This window comes from Coregonus clupeaformis, unplaced genomic scaffold, assembly GCF_020615455.1.
Source record: "Coregonus clupeaformis isolate EN_2021a unplaced genomic scaffold, ASM2061545v1 scaf0090, whole genome shotgun sequence".
Taxonomy (NCBI): domain Eukaryota; kingdom Metazoa; phylum Chordata; class Actinopteri; order Salmoniformes; family Salmonidae; genus Coregonus; species Coregonus clupeaformis.
The window spans coordinates 137,356-158,662 of record NW_025533545.1 but is presented as its reverse complement, the minus strand read 5'-3'; the positions used below and the strand labels follow the sequence as shown (position 1 = coordinate 158,662).

Sequence of the window (21,307 nt, the reverse complement as noted above, 5' to 3'; positions counted from 1 at the left end):
GTAAATTTAGAAATACTCCTGAATTCTGAGGAGAGTGTCCAAGTCTCACACACATACAGTAGGTGTCAGAGTGTGTGAGACTCTCCTTGACATGCTGTACAGTCCTAATTTAAGCCCTTTACTGCTCCCACAGTCCTTCAGTTTGCCTCATCCCTCCCTCCCAGTTGGAGGTCTTCGTGGCCGGATAGGAATGTAGGGTCACAGCACACATCAATGGGAACGGAGAGAGATGAGCGAGGGACCTGTGACGCCATATTAACATGAATCTAGGTGTGTGTGTGTGTGTGTGTGATCTCACCAGATAGGCAGCCTCTCTCATGAACTGTTTGGCTGGTTGTCTCCATACAGCGGGAACAGTGATCACCCATCTCACCTTATCTCCCTCTAATACCGACGAAGACTGGTCCTTCACCTCCTAGAATACACACACACACACACACACACACACACACACACACAATTGGATTGCCATTGTTTTCCAGGGAGTCCTGTGTGGGTTACCCTTGAAAGCCAGAATAATCCGATTTGTTTGTGAAGGCTCAGGATCCCGCTTTGGGAGCATCTCAAGGTCGGAACAGTTATTCCAGACCGCACCATGACTCACCACAGGCTCTGCTTTCGGAGGTCTGGAATACTGCCACATTCCAGCTCTATTCTCCTCCCATCCTCCCCTCTTTCCCCCCTCCTCCTTCTTCTTCTTCTTCCTTCCATCGTCTCTCCTTTATCTCGCTACCCTCCTCCCACTATATTCACATATAGAGTTAACTTCACTCTTCATCTCTCTCTTCATCTCACTCTTTCTAAACTCTTCTTGTGTTGTTAATTAGCAATTAGGTGTTAGAGGTCAGGGGTCATACCTTGAGGGCGTGTACTCTGAAGAACCGGAGAGCGTGAGAGAACACTTCGATAGCCCTCACCTTCCTCCCACTCACCGCCTCCAGCTCCGTCTCCATGGTCAGATCCTGCAGTAAACCAATAAACACTGCTGTAAAACTGCTGCAAAACACAACAGGTGAGGTCCTACAGGAAACCAAGACACACTGCTGTAAAACCACTGCATAACTAAACAGGTGAGGTCCTACAGGTAACTAAGACACACTGCTGTAAAACTGCTGCATAGCACAACAGGTAAGGTCCCCTCTCCCCTCTCCCTTCTCCTCTCTTCTCCTCTCCTCTCCTCTCCTCTCCTCTCCTCTCCTCTCCTCTCCTCTCCTCTCCTCTCCTCTCCTCTCCTCTCCTCTCCTCTCCTCTCCTCTCCTGTCCTGTCCTGTCCTGTCCTCTCCTCTCCTCCTCTCCTCTCCTCTCCTCTCCTCTCTCTCTTCTCTTCTCTTCTCTTCTCTTCTCTTCTCTTCTCTTCTCTTCTCTTCTCTTCTCTTCTCTTCTCTTCTCTTCTTCTCTTCTCTTCTCTTCTCTTCTCTTCTCTTCTCTTCTCTTCTCTTCTCTTCTCTTCTCTTCTCTTCTCTTCTCTTCTCTTCTCTTCTCCTGTCCTGTCCTGTCCTGTCCTCTCCTCCCTCTCCCTTGATCTTACTTCCTCATCTCTCTCCTTTTCATTCTTCCTTTCTTGGTTTTCCTCACAATTACCCCCTCTTTCCCTCCCCCCTTTCTCCCTGGCTTCATCTCTCCCTGCCTCCCTCCATCTTTCCCTCCCTCCCTTCCTCTATCCCTCCCTCTATCTCCCACTCCCTCTATTTCCACCCACCCTCCCTCCCTCCCTCCCTCCCTTCCTCTCTCCCTCTATCTCCCCCTCCCCCTATCTTACAGTGGTGCTATGTATCTTCATTTTGAACTTGTCGAAGTAGAGCCAGTGTTGAGCCTCTTCAGGATCCAGATCATGATAGTTGTCTCTGGCAGCAAACCCAAAACTATGGAACTTCAACTCAGGCGTCAATAACAGGGACGTAGGGCTCTTCTGGTTGGCTACGCCCGGGTCCCCGCCCTCCCAGCGCCTGCAGAGAGTGGACGAGACAGCCGTCAATCAAATGAGGGAGTGCGTTTGGTTGACTTGCAGACGTGGGATGGTGAAAATCTACATGCTGGTCGAGGCGCTGTGATGTCAGACTGAATAGAGGATAGAAGCACACAACTGAGTGAAGCTGTCTGTGTCGCCGCTGGAGGTGGTGTGTGTCTGTGTAGCCGCTGTAGGTGGTGTGTGTCTGTGTAGCCGCTGGAGGTAGTGTGTGTCTGTGTCGCCGCTGGAGGTGGTGTGTGTCTGTGTAGCCGCTGGAGGTGGTGTGTGTCTGTGTAGCCGCTGGAGGTGGTGTGTGTCTGTGTAGCCGCTGGAGGTGGTGTGTGTCTGTGTCGCCGCTGGAGGTGGTGTGTGTCTGTGTAGCCGCTGGAGGTGGTGTGGTGTCTGTGTAGCCGCTGGAGGTGGTGTGTGTCTGTGTAGCCGCTGGAGGTCGTGTGTGTCTGTGTAGCCGATGGAGGTGGTGTGGTGTGTGTAGCCGCTGGAGGTGGTGTGTGTCTGTGTAGCCGCTGGAGGTGGTGTGTGTCTGTGTAGCCGCTGTAGGTGGTGTGTGTCTGTGTAGCCGCTGGAGGTCGTGTGTGTCTGTGTAGCCGCTGGAGGTCGTGTGTGTCTGTGTCGCCGCTGGAGGTGGTGTGTGTCTGTGTAGCCGCTGGAGGTGGTGTGTGTCTGTGTGCGTGGGGTGGTGTGTGTCTGTGTCGCCGCTGGAGGTGGTGTGTGTCTGTGTAGCCGCTGGAGGTGGTGTGTGTCTGTGTCCGCTGGAGGTGGTGTGTGTCTGCCTGGAGGTGGTGTGTGTCTGTGTAGCCGCTGGAGGTGGTGTGTGTCTGTGTAGCCGCTGGAGGTGGTGTGTGTCTGTGTCGCCGCTGGAGGTGGGTGTGTGTCTGTGTAGCCGCTGGAGGTGGTGTGTGTCTGTGTAGCCGCTGGAGGTGGTGTGTGTCTGTGTAGCCGCTGGAGGTGGTGTGTGTCTGTGTGCCGCTGGAGGTGGTGTGTGTGTCTGTGTAGCCGCTGGAGGTGGTGTGGTGTGTGTGTGTGTGTGTGTCCACCTACCTCATCATGTGAATAGCCTCTGGGTCTTGTGTGAAGCTGAATGCATAGCCGCTGGAGGTGGTTCCAAAGTCTATAGCCACCACCACAGAGAATGCATGAGCCATCCTCGATCTGGCCTCCGGTCTCTGGAGAGAGAGAGAGACACTGATGAAGTTCTGTGTGTGTGTGTGTGTGTGGGGGGGGGGGTTATGAGAGAGAGAGAGAGAGAGAGAGAGAGAGAGAGAGAGAGAGAGAGAGAGAGAGAGAGAGAGAGAGAGAGAGAGAGAGAGAGAGAGAGAGAGAGAGAGAGAGAGAGAGAGAGAGAGAGAGAGAGAGAGAGAGAGAGAGAGAGAGAGAGAGAGAGAGAGAGAGAGAGAGAGAGAGAGAGAGAGAGAGAGAGAGAGAGAGAGAGAGAGAGAGAGAGAGAGAGAGGTGGGGGCGAGAGTGGCAAAGAGGGAGAGCAGAGAGGGGAGTGAGAGAGTGGGGGAGGTATGCTGGTACAGACAGGACCCAACACTCCTTCCTATCAAAATATGATAACAGCTTAATTGCTTTCTGAGGCCTTCAGGTTTTAATAGCTAAGTACTAAATCGATTAAATAGTTCTCAATGATCTATGATTTACTTATGTGATGTTGCCCAGTCAGTAACTTACAGTAAGTGAGGTCTACACTTTCATGAACTTTGAACTTTGCAATGAGAAGGAAATATCCACCCCTGCACTGACCAAGCCTCAAAGTATGTTGATGGAAAGAGTCCGTGTTGACTTGAGAGAGTGTGTGTGTTGGTTGAGAGAATGTGTCAGCCACCACTTAACCTCCTGTTCTTTACTGGTAGAGATAAAGCAATACTTGTCATCCACAGATGACCACGTCGGTGTGGATTAGAAGCTCTCATTAAGCCAGATATGTAAAGAAACGTGGACGTGTCTGCACCATCTCTGTTTTTTTTTGTACTAGTGAAGGTGTGGTGGTCTTACTGGAGAATGAGAGGGGGTGAGGGAGGTGAGCGAATGGTTGAAGGGTGAGGGGTTAGGGGGTGAGGGATATGAGCGAATGGTTGAAGGGTGAGAGGTTAGGGGGTGAGGATTTGATGTCTAGGGGGTTGAGGGAAGGGGTTGAGGAGGGGTGAGATCTTACCGGAGAGGCTGAGGGTGTCAGGGGTGCAATGCTGCAGTCATTTCGGCCGACTGAGGGAGAGGAGGGAGCTGATATGTGGTTGTTTTCACCTGAGAGAGGGGGAGGGGCGGATAAATGCTGAGACATTTTTCATTAGCTACTTTCTGGATCTAGATATCTAACATATCTATACAAAGACAGCCAGACTGTTGAGAATGTCAAAGGGATGTTTCGTCAGACAACTCAAATTAGAGGACAACATTTGGTTTTATGAAGCCTGTCTGTGCATGGGGAATTTCTGTTATCTGTGGAAAACAATGACATGACATCATCCACACACTGTCATGACACACACAGCAGTGCCCTGCTGGATTGCAGGATACGATTCCAAGATTCCAGAAGCAATCCTGTTATCCCAGGAACGTCTGTATCCTATATCGCCATAGTGATTACGGTATCAGAACACTGAGGTGTAAACACACTAAAGGGTCTTTCCGTCCACGGAGTGGAATGTCGGTGACCGAACGGAATGTTCGGAATGTTATGTTCGGAATTCTTTGGAACCCTGTGATATTCCGAAAGGGAGTGCGGTGACCTCATTCACACCTCAAACCGGAGATAGTGACAGATGGGAACACACTCACATGGGGGGCATTAACCCCATACAGTACATACCATGACTGTTAGTCTAGGGCCAAGATGACCCATGTGTGTGTATGTGCGTTCGTGTGTGTGTGTGTGTGTGTCTACCTGGGACCTGTAGGCTGTTCATGTCGGGCTGCAGGATGTCGGCCATGATGAGGAGTGCCACGGCCAGGGCAGCCTGGGAGAGGACAAAACACAGTGAGATGCTTATTAATGCTTTTTTAACACCTTTTCCAGGGCGGCAGGTAGCCTGGCGGTTAAGAGCATTGAGCCAGTAACTGAAAGGTCTCTGATTCGAATCCCCGAGCCGACTAGGTGAAAAAATCTGTCGATGTGCACTTTAGCAAGGAAATTAACCCTAATTGCTCCAGGTTCACCGTCAATAATGGCTGATCCCTGGCCGTGACCCCACTCTCCGAGGGTGTCCCGGGTGGGTGGGATATGCAACAAAAACTAAATAGGACAAATGTAAAAATTGTGTTTGACCAGATACAATGCTATTTTACAGTAAACAAATTGACAACAGACTTTCAGCACGCTTATAGGGAAGGACATTCAACAAGCACAACACTTACACAAATCACTGATGATTGGCTGAGATAAATTGATGATAAAAAGATTGTGGGGGCTGTTTTGTTAGACTTCAGTGCGACTTTTGACATTATCGATCATAGTCTGCTGATGGAAAAACGTATGTGTTATGGCTTTACACCCCCTGCTATATTGTGGATAAAGAGTTACTTGTCTAACAGAACACAGAGGGTGTTCTTTAATGGAAGCCTCTCCAACAAAATCCAGGTAGAATCAGGAATTCCCCAGGGCAGCTGTCTAGGCCCCTTACTTTTTTCAATCTTTACTAACGACATGCCACTGGCTTTGAGTAAAGCCAGTGTGTCTATGTATATGGATGACTCAACACTATACATGTCAGCTACTACAGCGACTGAAATGACTGCAACACTTAACAACGAGCTGCAGTTAGTTTCAGAATGGGTGGCAAGGAATAAGTTAGTCCTAAATATTTCAAAACTAAAAGCATCGTATTTGGGACAAATCATTCACTAAACCCTAAACCTAAACTAAATCTTGTAATGAATAATGTGGAAAGTTGAGGTGACTAAACTGCTTGGAGTAACCCTGGATTGTAAACTGTCATGGTGAAAACATATTGATGCAACAGTAGCTAAGATGGGGAGAAGTCTGTCCATAATAAAGCGTTACTCTGCCTTCTTAACAGCACAATCAACAAGGCAGGTAATACAGGACCTAGTTTTGTCGCACCTGGACTACTGTTCAGTCGTGTGGTCAGGTACCACAAAGAGGGACTTTGCAATTGGCTCAGAACAGGGCAGCACAGCTGGCCCTTGGACGTACACAGAGAGATTGACTTCATCACTACTTGTATTTGTGAGAGGTATTGACATGTTGAATGCACCGAGCTGTCTATTTGAACTACTGGCACACAGCTCAGACACCCATGCATACCCCACAAGACATGCCACCAGAGGTCTCTTCACAGTCCCCAAGTCCAGAACAGACTATGGGAGGCGCACAGTACTACATAGAGCCATGACTACATGGAACTCTATTCCACATCAAGTAACTCATGCAAGCAGCGAAATTAGATTTCAAAAACAGATAAAAATACACCTTATGGAACAGCAGGGACTGTAAAGAGACACACACATTGGCACACACACGTACACATGGATTTTGTGTTGTAGATATGTGGTAGTAGAGGAGGGGCCTGAGGGCACACACTTAATGTGTTGTGAAATCTGTTGTGAATGTATTGTAATGTTTTTTTAATTGTATGACTGCCTTAATTTTGCTGGACCCCAGGAAGAGTAGCTGCTGCTTTGGGGATCCATTATAAATACAAATATAAATAAACACCTCACCAATTGTTATTATTATTATTATTATATCATTATTATTATTAACACTTTTTTATTTTATTGTATTAATACAACAACATTACAATACATCACAATACAGTACAATACAGTAGAGTACATTACAGTACAATACATTACATTACAATACAATACAATACAATACAGTACAATACAGTAGAATACATTACAATACAATACAGTACAATACAATACGGTATAGTACAGTACAATACAATACATAGACAATATGAATGGCCTGTCTCTTCAGTGGGTGCTCTGGTCAGTGGGTGCGGTTGCCCCGACCTGGCCCCAGTCCAAAGGGATTTTCCAAGGGCGGGACGGACCAAGCGTGTGTCTATGTATTTATTCCAACACTCATTCATTCCAACCTTCAGACAGCCACCATTTCCACCTGCAATACATCCCTCCATTCTACCATGGTGTCTCACTAGGGAATTGAACCTCCCAATCTGCAACATGTAAAGTGGACAACAGAACGAAACTTTCTGGTTGATAACATCGACATGTCATCCCTCTCCTCTCCTCTCCTCTCCTCTCCTCTCCTCTCTCCTCTCCTCTCCTCTCCTCTCCTCTCTCTCTCTCTCTCTCTCTCTCTCTCTCTCTCTCTCTCTCTCTCTCTCTCTCTCTCTCTCTCTCTCTCTCTCTCTCTCTCTCTCTCTCTCTCTCTCTCTCTCTCTCTCTCTCTCTCTCTCTCTCTCTCTCCTCTCCTCTCCTCTCTCTCTCTCTCTCTCTCTCTCTCTCTCTCCTCTCCTCAGACAGACAGACCATCTTAAACAACAGTCCAGGAAAAGCATCACTAACACAGGAAAGAACTCCACGTGTGTCGCTGTTTGTGTGTGTGTGTGTGAGAGAGAGAGAGAAGAGGGGGAGAGGGGCAGAGAGGTAGAGAGAGAGAGACAAAACATTGAGAGAAAGAACATGATGAGAAAGGTGAGAGAGAGAGAGAGAGAGAGAGAGAGAGAGAGAGAGAGAGAGAGAGAGAGAGAGAGAGAGAGAGAGAGAGAGAGAGAGAGAGAGAGAGAGAGAGAGAGAGAGAGAGAGAGAGAGAGAGAGAGAGAGAGAGAGAGAGAGAGAATAGAGAAAGTATATTGTCATGGTGATATATATATCCTGATTCAGAGTTTTTGTTTGAAACAAACGTTACTCTAGCTCAGATTACAACTGTCTGCAGGAAAATCTTTGTCTGTCTGTGTGTACCTGCGTGCAGAAGTGTGTGTTTCAGTGTCTACGTGTGTCTGTGTGTGTGTGTGTGTGTCTGTCTGTGTGTGTGTGTGTGTGTGTGTTTGTGTGTATGTGTGATGTTACAGCAGTCCAGTTACAGCAGACTCTGTGATCTGAGACTGACTCCATTAACAAATTCAACGTGCCGCTGCCATCAAACAAAGATGTTTCTGTTTCAGTGTGTGTCTGTGTGTGTGTGTGTGTGTGTGTGTGTCTGTGTGTGTGTCTGTGTGTGTGTGTGTGTGTGTGTGTGTGTGTGTGTGTGTGTGTGTGTGTGTGTCTGTGTGTCTGTGTGTCTGTGTGTCTGTGTGTTGTGTGTGTGTGTGTGTGTGTGTGTGTGTTTAGGTGTGTGCGTGTGCAGCATTAAAGTTATCTTCCCATGTTCCCCTTTAATGATAAAACCAGATAGAGAAAAAAACACATTTAAAGCCGTCCTGTTTCCCATCTCTTCGCCCCTCCACCTCTATTCGCCCCTCTCTCACTATTCATTCCTCCCCCTCTATTCACCCCTCCCTCTCTATTCGCCCCTCCCCCTCTATTCACCCCTCCCCCTCTATTCGCCCCTCCCCCTCTATTCTCCCCTCCCTCTCTATTCACCCCTCCCTCTCTATTCACCCCTCCCCCTCTATTCACCCCTCCCCCTCAACTATGCCTCTTTCACCCCCAACTCTTCTGTCCTCCATCTGCTTTCCTTTTCTCCTTCTATTTCCCCTCTAACGTATTCACTATTTTTCCTCCTCTCCATTGCTCTTTTTCATCCTCCTTTTCTGTTACTCTCCCTCTCCTCTCCTCTTTCAGGAGACGCGACACAGAACAAGCAAGCGGTCAGTAGAGTAAGCAACCCTTCTGCCCTGGGGCAGAGAGAGAGAGGAGAGCGAGATCGGAGAGAGAGAGCGATAGGAGAGAGAGAGAGAGAGCCATCACCTACAGAGAGACAAACCTGGAGAAGAGTCCCCTAAGTAAGCTGGTCCTGGGGCTCTGTTCACAAACACAAACAGACCCCACAGAGGCCCAGGACAACAACACAATTAGACCCAACCAAATCATGAGAAAACAAAAAGATAATTACTTGACACATTGGAAAGATTTAGCAAAAAAACAGAGCAAACTAGAATGCTATTTGGCCCTAAACAGAGAGTACACAGTGGCAGAATACCTGACCACTGTGACTGACCCAAATTTAAGGAAAACTTTGACTATGTACAGACTCAGTGAGCATAGCCTTGCTATTGAGAAAGGCCACCGTAGGCAGACCTGGCTCTCAAGAGAAGACAGGCTATGTGCCCACTGCCCACAAAATGAGGTGGAAACTGAGCTGCACTTCCTAACCTCCTGCCAAATGTATGACCATATTAGAGACACATATTTCCCTCAGATTACACAGATCCACAAAGAATTCGAAAACAAACTCAATTTTGATGAACACCCTTATCTACTGGGTGAAATACCACAGTGTGCCATCACAGCAGCAAGATTTGTGACCTGTTGCCACAAGAAAAGGGCAACCAGTGAAGAACAAACACCATTGTAATTACAACCCATATTTATGTTTATTTATTTTCCCATTTGTACTTTAATTATTTGCACATTACATGACATTTGAAATGTCTTTATTATTTTGTAACTTCTGAGTGTAATGTTTACTGTTAATATTTATTGTTTATTTCACTTTTGTTTACTATCTACTTCACTTGCTTTGGCAATGTTAACATATGTTTCCCATGCCAATAAAGCCCTTAAATTGAATTGAATTGAATTGAATTGAATTGAGAGAGAGCGAGGGCTTCTCAAAACATGGGGGGCTGATTGGGCAACACACTAGGCCACTTTTCAGCCCCATTAACACTACACACACACACGCACACACACACACACACGCACACACACACAGCTGTGGCCCGTGGGTTGTTGCAGTTATGGTACACACAGAACACTTCAGCTCACAAAGGAGCTATGACATCATCACGGACTGAGCTTCCTGAGAATGAAGAGAAACCCCTCCCAACCCCTTGTAACTCATGCAAGCAGTAAAATCAGATTTAAAAAAAAAAAGATAAAAATACACCTTATGGAACAGCGGGGACTGTGAAGAGACACACACACAGGTACAAACACACATAACAGACACACTATACACACACGTACACCTGGATTGTGTGTTGCAGTAGAGTTGCGGCCGGAGGGCACGCACTTAATGTATTGTGAAATCTGTTGTAAAATGTATTTTAATGTTTAAAAAAAAGTATTATAATGTACTGTATATTACATTTACATTTTAGTCATTTAGCAGACGCTCTTATCCAGAGCGACTTACAGTTGGTCAGCGCATACATTTTCATACTGCCTTCATTTTTGCTGGACCCCAGGAATAGTAACTGCCCCCCCCCGCATACACACACCCCATCCCCCGCCCTTCAAACCACACACCCCATCCCCCGCCCTTCAAACCACACACCCCATCCCCCGCCCTTCAAACCACACACCCCATCCCCCGCCCTTCAAACCACACACCCCATCCCCCGCCCTTCAAACCACACACCCCATCCCCCGCCCTTCAAACCACACACCCCATCCCCCGCCCTTCAAACCACACACCCCATCCCCCGCCCTTCAAACCACACACCCCATCCCCCGCCTTCAAACCACACACCCCATCCCCGCCCTTCAAACCACACACCCCATCCCCGCCCTTCAAACCACACACCCCATCCCCCGCCCTTCAAACCACACACCCCATCCCCCGCCCTTCAAACCACACACCCATCCCCCCCCTTCAAACCACACCCCATCCCCGCCCTTCAAACCACACACCCCATCCCCCGCCCTTCAAACCACACACCCCATCCCCCGCCCTTCAAACCACACCCCATCCCCCGCCCTTCAAACCACACACCCCATCCCCGCCCTTCAAACCAACACCCCATCCCCCGCCCTTCAAACCACACCCCCATCCCCGCCCTTCAAACCACACACCCCATCCCCGCCCTTCAAACCACACCCCCATCCCGCCCTTCAAACCACACACCCCATCCCCCGCCCTTCAAACCACACACCCCATCCCCGCCCTCACACCACACCCCATCCCCCGCCCTTCAAACCACACACCCCATCCCCCGCCCCTTCAAACCACACACCCCATCCCCCGCCCTTCAAACCACACACCCCATCCCCGCCCTTCAAACCACACACCCCATCCCCCGCCCTTCAAACCACACACCCCATCCCCTGCCACACCCTCCACACTGCTCATAATGATAATGGGCACGTCCAATAAAAATAAAGTGATATAGATGGAAATTGGGGTGGAGGACAGTTCCAGACTCCTGACCACTGACCTTTAACCTTTGACCCCAGACAGGTGTATCTCAGATAAACCTGTTGCGCTACCTCTGTCTTCCTCTGTATACATAACCATAGACCAGTTACCTTACCTCTGTCTTCCTCTGTATACCTAACCATAGACCAGTTACCTTACCTCTGTCTTCCTCTGTATACCTAACCATAGACCTGTTACCTTACCTCTGTCTTCCTCTGTATACCTAACCATAGACCAGTTACCTTACCTCTGTCTTCCTCTGTATACCTAACCATAGACCAGTTACCTTACCTCTGTCTTCCTCTGTATACCTAACCATAGACCAGTTACCTTACCTCTGTCTTCCTCTGTATACCTAACCATAGACCAGTTACCTTACCTCTGTCTTCCTCTGTATACCTAACCATAGACCTGTTACCTTACCTCTGTCTTCCTCTGTTAACCATAGGGGCACTTGCTGGCTTTTTTTTACAGCAGGGAATCTTTCTTCTCATTCTACAAATGTATCCACATATAAAAACACAAAACAACGCACTCAACAACATGCAGCAAAACATTACCTCAATGCCAGTAAAAATATAATTCCCATTTGAAACCCAAGCAGCACATCCTAAAACAAATCCTCAAACTCACCCGTCTTTTCCTGAAACAACGTTCCTGCCCTTGTTCCTCACTGGAGAAGAACTAAGTCCCCGAGTTAGATCCTGCAGTGTGAACGAGGAGAGGATGCTTCTGCTGCAGGGATCAGGAATCACAGAGCTGGGAATGTTCAACTTCAATTTGTAAGTCGCTCTGGATAAGTAAGTATGGATGGAAATGGAAATGGAACCGAACGTCGGCAGAATTCCAAGAGCAGAATTCCAAAAAGAACCGACAATAGAAAGAGGAGGGTAAAATAGTTAAACAAAGACTTTGGAAAAGTCCAATGGAGCAAAAGGGGGGAAACTTTCCTGAAAAAACTATGGAACGATTCCAAATATTCCCAAATGTTTGCCTGGAGCGTTCCTCTGCTGTGTCCGCAGCCCGGCAGTCAGTCTTTCAACTGACCTGGAAACACACACACACTAAAAACAGGGAAAGGGTTGGTACAACACGGGGGATGTGGGGAGCTTACCTCATTTGGAACATGTTCTGTGTGTGTGTATGAGAGAGAGAGAGAGAGAGAGAGAGAGAGAGAGAGAGAGAGAGAGAGAGAGAGAGAGAGAGAGAGAGAGAGAGAGAGAGAGAGAGAGAGAGAGAGAGAGAGAGAGAGAGAGGGAGTTTGTGAGTGTGCGTGCGTGCGTGCGTGTGTGTGTGGAGTGTTCTTGGAGTGGCAGTACACACTGATTAAGTCATCTCGCTCCTTTCCTTCTCTCCTCTCTCTCTCTCTTCCTCCCTCCCTCCTCTTTTTGCCTCCCTCTGTTTTATTCCCCTTCTGCCTGTCTTCCCCTTCTTATTTCATCTTGTGCTCTCGCCCTCTACCTCCCTCTACCTCCCTCACTTTCTCACTCTCTGTCTTTGAATCACTGCTTTAAATATAAATATATATTTAAAGGATTCCTGTTCTGGGTTACCAGCTTTCAAAGATGAATGTAAGAGAGAGAGAGAGAGAGAGAGAGAGAGAGAGAGAGGGAGAGGGAGAGAGAGAAAGAGAGAGAAAGACAAAGCGAAAGAGAGGGAGAGAGAGACTTTATGTGTTCTCTACGACTAAATGTATAACTTTTAATACATTTGGAGAAGTACTTTAGTGTTGTGGATGCGGTACTTGCCGTAAATCTTTTCAGCCTTTCCCAAAAATCTGCAAGTGTTTTAAGTGTGTGTTTTGTGTGTGTGTGTGTGTGTTTTGCTCTTGGGGATTTGATCTTACACTACAGGGATCAGATTTCTTCCCACCGGAGACATGATTGAAAGCATACATTAACCCCCTGCTCTCTACACACACACACACACTAACTGCCCCGCTCCCCATAGGCGGAGGAAGAGTGGGCAGAAGGACCCCCCCATCTCTTGAACACACACACACACACACAAACACACACACACACACACACACACACACACACACAAACACACTCCCGGTCCTGTCATATTTCCAAATCAAATTAGCTGTGAGGGGAGTCTGGAAGCCATTAGGGTGTATCCCAAATAGCACCCTATTCCCTACTTAGTGAACTACATTTGGCCAGGGACCATAGGGAATAGGGTGCCATTTGGGATGCAACTTATGTCTATATGGCAATCAAGGAGAGGGCACCATATGGACCCGATCTATCCTCCATCACTCTCTCTTTCTTGGATTTTCTTGTTCTCTCCCTCCGATTGGTAGCCTACCATTCCAACTCTCCATCTCTCTCTCTCTCCATCTCTCTCTCTCCATCAGTCTCTCTCCATCTCTCGCTCTCCATCTCTCTCTCTCCATCTCTCTCTCTCCATCTCTCTCTCTTCATCTCTCTCTTCATCTCTCTCTTCATCTCTCTCTCTCCATCTCTCTCTCTCTCCATCTCTCTCTCTCCATCTCTCTCTCCATCTGTCTCTCTCCATCTCTCTTCATATCTCTCTCTCTCTCTCTCTCTCTCTCCATCTCTCTCTCTCTCCATCTCTCTCTTCATCTCTCTCTCTTCATCTCTCTCTTCATCTCTCTCTCCATCTCCCTGTCTCCATCTCTCTCTCTCCATCTATCTCTCCATCTCTCCATCTCTCTCTCCATCTCTCTCTCCATCTCTCTCTCCATCTCTCTCTCCATCTCTCTCTCCATCTCTCTCTCTCCATCTCTCTGTCTCCATCTCTCTGTCTCCATCTCTCTCTCTCCATCTCTCTCTCTTCATCTCTCTCTTCATCTCTCTCTCCATCTCTCTCTCTCCATCTCTCTCTCCATCTATCTCTCCATCTATCTCTCCATCTCTCTCTCCATATCTCTCTCTCTCCATCTCTCTCTCTTAATCTCTCTGTCTCCATCTCTCTCTCTCCATCTCTCTCTCTCTCCATCTCTCTCTCTCCATCTCTCTGTCTCCATCTCTCTGTCTCCATCTCTCTCTCTCCATCTCTCTCTCTCCATATCTCTCTCTCTCCATCTCTCTCTCTTAATCTCTCTGTCTCCATCTCTCTCTCTCCATCTCTCCATCTCTCTCTCTCCATCTCTCTGTCTCCATCTCTCTGTCTCCATCTCTCTCTCTCCATCTCTCTGTCTCCATCTCTCTCTCTCCACCTCTCTCTCTCCATCTCTCTCTTCATCTCTCTCTCTCTTCATCTCGCTCTCTTTTATCTCTCTCTCTCCATCTATCTCTCCATCTATCTCTCCGTCTCTCTCTCCATCTCTCTCTCTCCATCTATCTCTCCATCTATCTCTCCATCTCTCTCTCCCTCTCTCCATATCTCTGTCTCCATCTCTCTCTCCATCTCTCTCTCTCCTTCTCTCTGTCTCCATCTCTCTCTCTCCATCTATCTCTCTCCATCTCTCTCTTCATCTCTCTCTCTTCTATCTCTCTCTCTTTTATCTCTCTCTCTCTCTTCATCTCTCTCTATCTCTCTCTTCATCTCTCTCTCTCCATCTCTCTCTCTCTCCATCTCTCTCTCTCCATCTCTCTCTCCATCTGTCTCTCTCCATCTCTCTTCATATCTCTCTCTCTCTCTCTCTCTCCATCTCTCTCTCTCTCCATCTCTCTCTTCATCTCTCTCTCTTCATCTCTCTCTTCATCTCTCTCTCCATCTCCCTGTCTCCATCTCTCTCTCTCCATCTATCTCTCCATCTCTCCATCTCTCTCTCCATCTCTCTCTCCATCTCTCTCTCCATCTCTCTCTCCATCTCTCTCTCTCCATCTCTCTGTCTCCATCTCTCTGTCTCCATCTCTCTCTCTCCATCTCTCTCTCTTCATCTCTCTCTTCATCTCTCTCTCCATCTCTCTCTCTCCATCTCTCTCTCCATCTATCTCTCCATCTATCTCTCCATCTCTCTCTCCATATCTCTCTCTCTCCATCTCTCTCTCTTAATCTCTCTGTCTCCATCTCTCTCTCTCCATCTCTCTCTCTCTCCATCTCTCTCTCTCCATCTCTCTGTCTCCATCTCTCTGTCTCCATCTCTCTCTCTCCATCTCTCTCTCTCCATATCTCTCTCTCTCCATCTCTCTCTCTTAATCTCTCTGTCTCCATCTCTCTCTCTCCATCTCTCTCTCTCTCCATCTCTCTCTCTCCATCTCTCTGTCTCCATCTCTCTGTCTCCATCTCTCTCTCTCCATCTCTCTGTCTCCATCTCTCTCTCTCCACCTCTCTCTCTCCATCTCTCTCTTCATCTCTCTCTCTCTTCATCTCGCTCTCTTTTATCTCTCTCTCTCCATCTATCTCTCCATCTATCTCTCCGTCTCTCTCTCCATCTCTCTCTCTCCATCTATCTCTCCATCTCTCTCTCCATCTCTCTCTCCATCTCTCTCTCTCCATCTCTCTCTCCCTCTCTCCATATCTCTGTCTCCATCTCTGTCTCCATCTCTCTCTCTCCATCTCTCTCTCTCCTTCTCTCTGTCTCCATCTCTCTCTCTCCATCTATCTCTCTCCATCTCTCTCTTCATCTCTCTCTCTTCTATCTCTCTCTCTTTTATCTCTCTCTCTCTCTTCATCTCTCTCTCCATCTATCTCTCTCCATCTCTCTCTCCATCTCTCTGTCTCCATCTCTCTGTCTCCATCTCTCTGTCTCCATCTCTCTCTCTCCATCTCTCTGTCTCCATCTCTCTGTCTCCATCTCTCTCTCTCCATCTCTCTGTCTCCATCTCTCTCTCTCCATCTCTCTCTCTCTCCATCTCTCTCTCCATCTCTCCAGTACACTCTCCCTTTTTTTCTATCTCTTTTCAGTTTTCTTCTTTGGTGTGCAGCCTTGAAGGTCTGGATGTAATGCATACATTGTAGAATAAGGTCACAACAAAAACAATGTATTTGTTTCTCTACCTCTCTCTTTATGGACCAATGAATGGCTTTGTTTCTCTACCTCTCTTGTTATGGACCAATAAGTGGCTTTGTTTCTCTACCTCTCTCTTTATGGACCAATGAATGGCTTTGTTTCTCTACCTCTCTCTTTATGGACCAATGAATGGCTTTGTTTCTCTACCTCTCTCAGATTGACAGGTTGTGTGACTGAACCAGTCATCTTGGGAGTAGAACAAGACTATTTGGTTTATTTGAAGAACACATCATTGTTGAGGGCAAGGAGGGGTTGTTACCTCAGAGCAGTGATTTAGTGGAACAAAACAAAAAAGTGGGTAAACTGATTGCCGGTTGTGGTGAGTAAAGTAACGCTCCCTATACTTTCAATGCAGTTTTTCAGCAAAAGGTGAGTAAACTGTCGCGCAAAGTAAAAAAGGTGCGTGAACTGAGTGTACCCTCCACTACACCACTGGTGATAAGGACACTGCTGGACATCTGGACAAACACACACACACACACCACAGGAGGCTGGTGAGGGGAGGACAGCTCATAAGAATGTCTGGAATGGAGTGAATGGAATAGCATCGAACACATGGAAACCGTGTGTGTGTCATGTGTTTGATACGATGCCATTCATTCCGTTCCAGCCATTGCTATGTAGTCTGGGTACTAGTCTTCCTGTCTTTGGCAAATGACAGGAGTAGCAAGGAGTGGAATATTAGCTAAAAAAGACTGGTATCCCTCCCCAATTAAGGTGCCACCAGCCACCTGTGACACACACACACTCTTAGGCTAAGAGTGTGTGTGTGTGTATGTGTGTCTTGGTCCAGATGTCCAACATTGTCCTTGTCCCCTCAGCAAGACAGGAAGTGATTGGTCAGGTGACAGGAAAGAACCCTGGGACATTCCTTGTGGACGCTTCATCGTTATCTCTGGAATTCTGGTATCCTGGACGGACACACCCTTCAACATCCCAACCCCTTCTCCTTCCCCTCACACACACAGCCATGTTTTCATTACTTCTTAGGACTTTTTGGGAGGTAAAAATGTATTCCCATTCAAAATCCTATTTACCTGAAACCCTAACTATAACCCTAACTATAACCCTAACTCTTACCCTAACCCTAACACACACACAATAATTGCCCACTGTGCCCATTCAACTATTTTGCCCATTCAATCTAGTGACTATGACAGCTTTTTGAAATGTCTGTTTACTGTGTGCGCAAGCGTGTTCCTTTTGAGTGCTGTTGTGTTTTGAGTGGGGTTGTGTTTTGAGTGCTGTTGCGTTTTGAGTGGGGTTGTGTTTTGAGTGGGGTTGTGTTTTGAGTAGGGTTGGGTTTTGAGTGGGGTTGTGTTTTGAGTGGGGTTGTGTTTTGAGTGGGGTTGTGTTTTGAGTGCTGTTGTGTTTTGAGTGGAGTTGTGTTTTGAGTGCTGTTGTGTTTTGAGTGGGGTTGTGTTTTGAGTGGGGTTGCGTTTTGAGTGGGGTTGTGTTTTGAGTGGGGTTGTGTTTTGAGTGGGGTTGTGTTTTGAGTGGGGTTGGGTTTTGAGTGGGGTTGTGTTTTGAATGCTGTTGTGTTTTGAGTGGGGTTGTGTTTTAAGTGTTTAATCATGTTCGCACAAAGAAAAGGAGTGCTGTGACTCTAACTGCCTGTGTGTGTGTGTGTGTGTTCATGTGTGGCTTCCTTTCCACATGTGTGTGCGTGTTGTATAAACAAGTGTGTGTGTCTTCCGCCCCAGCCTTTCCTGTAGCCATGGGTCCCCACCCCAGGCAGGGTTGGTGAGACCACGGCCCACTAACATAGAGCCTGACGTGGAGTCAGGACATTGTGTCAGAGAGAGAAAGAGTTGGCGGGTGGGGGAGAGAGAAACAGAGACAGGGAGAAAAGGAGAGGGAGAGAGAGAGAGAGAGAGAGAGAGAGAGAGAGAGAGAGAGAGAGAGAGAGAGAGAGAGAGAGAGAGAGAGAGAGAGAGAGAGAGAGAGAGAGAGAAGAGAGAGAGAGAGAGAGAGAGAGAGAGAGAGAGAGAGAGAGAGAGAGAGAGAGAGAGAGAGAGAGAGAGAGAGAGAGAGAGAGAGAGAGAGAGAGAGAGAGAGAGAGAGAGAGAGAGAGAGAGAGACAGAGAGAGAGAGGGAGAGAGAGAGAGAGAGACAGAGAGAGAGAGAGAGACAGAGAGAGAGAGAGAGAGAGAGAGAGACAGAGAGAGAGAGAGAGAGAGAGAGAGAGAGAGAGAGAGACAGAGACAGAGAGAGAAAAAGTTGGCGGGTGGGGGAGAGAGAAACAGAGACAGGGAGAAAAGGAGAGCGAGAGAGAGAGAGAGAGAGAGAGAGAGAGAGAGAGAGAGAGAGAGAGAGAGAGAGAGAGAGAGAGAGAGAGAGAGAGAGAGAGAGAGAGAGAGAGAGAGAGAGAGAGAGAGAGAGAGAGAGAGAGAGAGAGAGAGAGAGAGAGAGAGAGAGAGAGAGAGAGAGAGAGAGAGAGAGGGGGAGAGAGAGAGAGAGAGCGAGAGAGAGAGAGAGAGAGAGAGAGAGAGAGAGAGAGAGAGAGAGACAGAGAGAGAGAGGAGAGAGAGAGAGAGAGACAGAGAGAGAGAGAGAGAGAGAGAGAGACGAGAGAGAGAAGACAGAGAGAGAGAGAGAGAGACAGAGACAGAGAGAGAAAAAGTTGGCGGGTGGGGGGAGAGAGAAACAGAGACAGGGAGAAAAGGAGAGCGAGAGAGAGAGAGAGAGAGAGAGAGAGAGAGAGAGAGAGAGAGAGAGAGAGAGAGAGAGAGAGAGAGAGAGAGAGAGAGAGAGAGAGAGAGAGAGAGAGAGAGAGAGAGAGAGAGAGAGAGAGAGAGAGAGAGAGAGAGAGAGAGAGAGAGAGAGAGAGAGAGAGGGGTTGCAGCTCTCCATTCTGACAGTGATGAATGACTATAGGAGAGAGGAGAGGCCTCCTACAAGGAATATATGCAGGGTGGAAGAGGAAACACACACTATGAGTTATATCACTGAAGTGTGTGTGTGTCTTTTGAATGTGTGTGTCTTTTGTGTGTGTGTGTTTCTGTCAGTTATATATCACTGGAGAGAGAGAGAGAGAGAGAGAGAGAGAGAGAGAGAGAGAGAGAGAGAGAGAGAGAGAGAGAGAGAGAGAGAGAGAGAGAGAGAGAGAGAGAGAGAGAGAGAGAGAGAGAGAGAGAGAGGGGAGAGAGAGAGAGAGAGAGAAATTATGAGTAACAGACTGCAAGTGTTTTATATGAGGTCAACAGAGTCTGTATAATCTCACACCGACACACACACTCTTGGGAACATCTGGCGCTCTACAACTTTATTAATAATTGTTATGTCTCTCACACATCTCTCTCTCTCTCTCTCTCTCGCTCTCTCTCTCTCTCTCTCTCTCTCTCTCTCTCTCTCTCTCTCTCTCTCGCTCTCTCTCTCTCTCTCTCTCCGCTCTCTCTCCCTCTCTCTCTCTCTCTCTCTCAATTCAATTCAAAGGGCTTTATTGGCATGGGAAACGTATGTTAACATTGCCAAAGCAAGTAAAATAGATAATAAACAAAAGTGAAATAAACAATAAAAAGTTAACAGTAAATATTACACTCACAAAAGTTCCAAAAGAATGAAGACATTTCAATCGTCATATTATGTCTATATACAGTGTTGTAACAGTGCAAATAGTTAAAGTACAAAAGGGAAAATAAATAAACATAAATATGGGTTGTATTTACAATGGTGTTTGTTCTTCACTGGTTACCCTTTTCTTGTGACAACAGGTCACACATCTTGCTGCTGTGATTGCACACTGTGGTATTTCACCCAAAAGATATGGGAGTTTATAAAAATTTGATATGTTTTCGAATTCTTTGTGGGTCTGTGTAATCTGAGGGAAATATATGTTTCCAATGTGGTCATACATTTGGCAGGAGGTTAGGAAGTGCAGCTCAGTTTCCACCTCATTTTGTGGGCAGTGTGCACATAGCCTGTCTTCTCTTGAGAGTCAGTTCTGCCTATGGCGGCCTCTCTCAATAGCAAGGCTATGCTCACTGAGTCTGTACATAGTCAAAGCTTTCCTTAATTTGGGGTCAGTCACAGTGGTCAGATATTCTGCCACTGTGTACTCTCTGTTTAGGGCCAAATAGCATTCAAGTTTGCTCAGTTTTTTGGTAAATTCTTTCGAATGTGTCAAGTAATTCCCACGGGGGGCCAGTATGAAAACAAATTAAAACATTTAAAAAATGTATGCACTCACTAACTGTAAGTCGCTCTGGATAAGAGCGTCTGCTAAATGACTAAAATGTAAATGTAATTATCTTTTTGTTTTCTCATGATTTGGTTGGGTCTAATTGTGTTGCTGTTGCTGTCCTGGGGCTCTGTGGGGTCTGTTTATGTTTGTGAACAGAGCCCCAGGACCAGCTTACTTAGGGGACTCTTCTCTAGATTAATCTCTCTGTAGGTGATGGTTTTGTTATGGAAGATTTGGGAATCGCTACCTTTTAGGTGGTTGTAGAATTTAACTGCACTTTTCTGGATTTTGATAATTAGCGGGTATCCGCCTAATTCTGCTCTGCATGCATTATTCAGTGTTTTACGTTGTACACTGAGGATGTTTTTGCAGAATTCTGCATGCAGAGTCTCAATTGGGTGTTTGTCCCATTTTGTGAATTCTTGGTTGGTGAGCGGACCCCAGAGCTCACAACCATAAAGGTCAATGGGTTCTATAACTGATTCAAGTATTTTTAGCCAGATCCTAATTGGGATGTCGAATTTTATGTTCCTTTCGATGGCGTAGAAGGCCCTTCAATTTGACATTTTCTCAGTACATTGTTTTAACTGAGGATGATAATGCAGAGGATTTTCCCAAGGTTGCTGTTGACTCATATCCCACGGTAGTTATTGGGGTCAAATTTTCTCCACTTTTGTGGATTGGGGTGATCAGTCCTTGGTTCCAAATATTGTGGAAGATGCCAGAGCTGAGGATGATGTTAAAAAGTTTAAGTATAGCCAATTTGAATTTGTGGTCTGTATATTTGATCATTTCATTGAGGATACCATCAACACCACAGGCCTTTTGGGGTTGGAGGGTTGGTATTTTGTCCTGTAGTTCATTCAATGTCATTGGAGAATCCAGTGGGTTCTGTTAGTCTTTAATAGCTGATTCTAAGATTTGTAATTGATAATGTCTTCATTAAAGTATCTTCATTAAAGTATGGGGATTCTAATGGGGGATATAGGTAGCACA

At 46.9% G+C, this 21,307-nt stretch overlaps 1 protein-coding gene across 2 annotated transcripts in view; it reads right to left on the bottom strand.

Moving 5' to 3' along the window:
• hspa12b (heat shock protein 12B) overlaps positions 1-12,140 on the bottom strand; it is a 33,031-nt gene extending 20,891 nt beyond the window's left edge. For both annotated transcript variants that reach the window (XM_045213216.1, XM_041872212.2), the window contains exons 1-7: positions 11,838-12,140; positions 4,854-4,926; positions 4,125-4,213; positions 3,008-3,132; positions 1,760-1,946; positions 858-962; positions 299-415 (exon numbers count right to left, since the gene is read on the bottom strand). In XM_045213216.1, the coding sequence (XP_045069151.1) occupies positions 299-415; positions 858-962; positions 1,760-1,946; positions 3,008-3,132; positions 4,125-4,213; positions 4,854-4,899 (669 nt within the window). In that variant the 5' untranslated portion in view covers positions 4,900-4,926; positions 11,838-12,140. The remainder of the gene's footprint in view (positions 1-298; positions 416-857; positions 963-1,759; positions 1,947-3,007; positions 3,133-4,124; positions 4,214-4,853; positions 4,927-11,837) is intronic.
• Between the last annotated feature and the right edge of the window lie 9,167 nt (positions 12,141-21,307).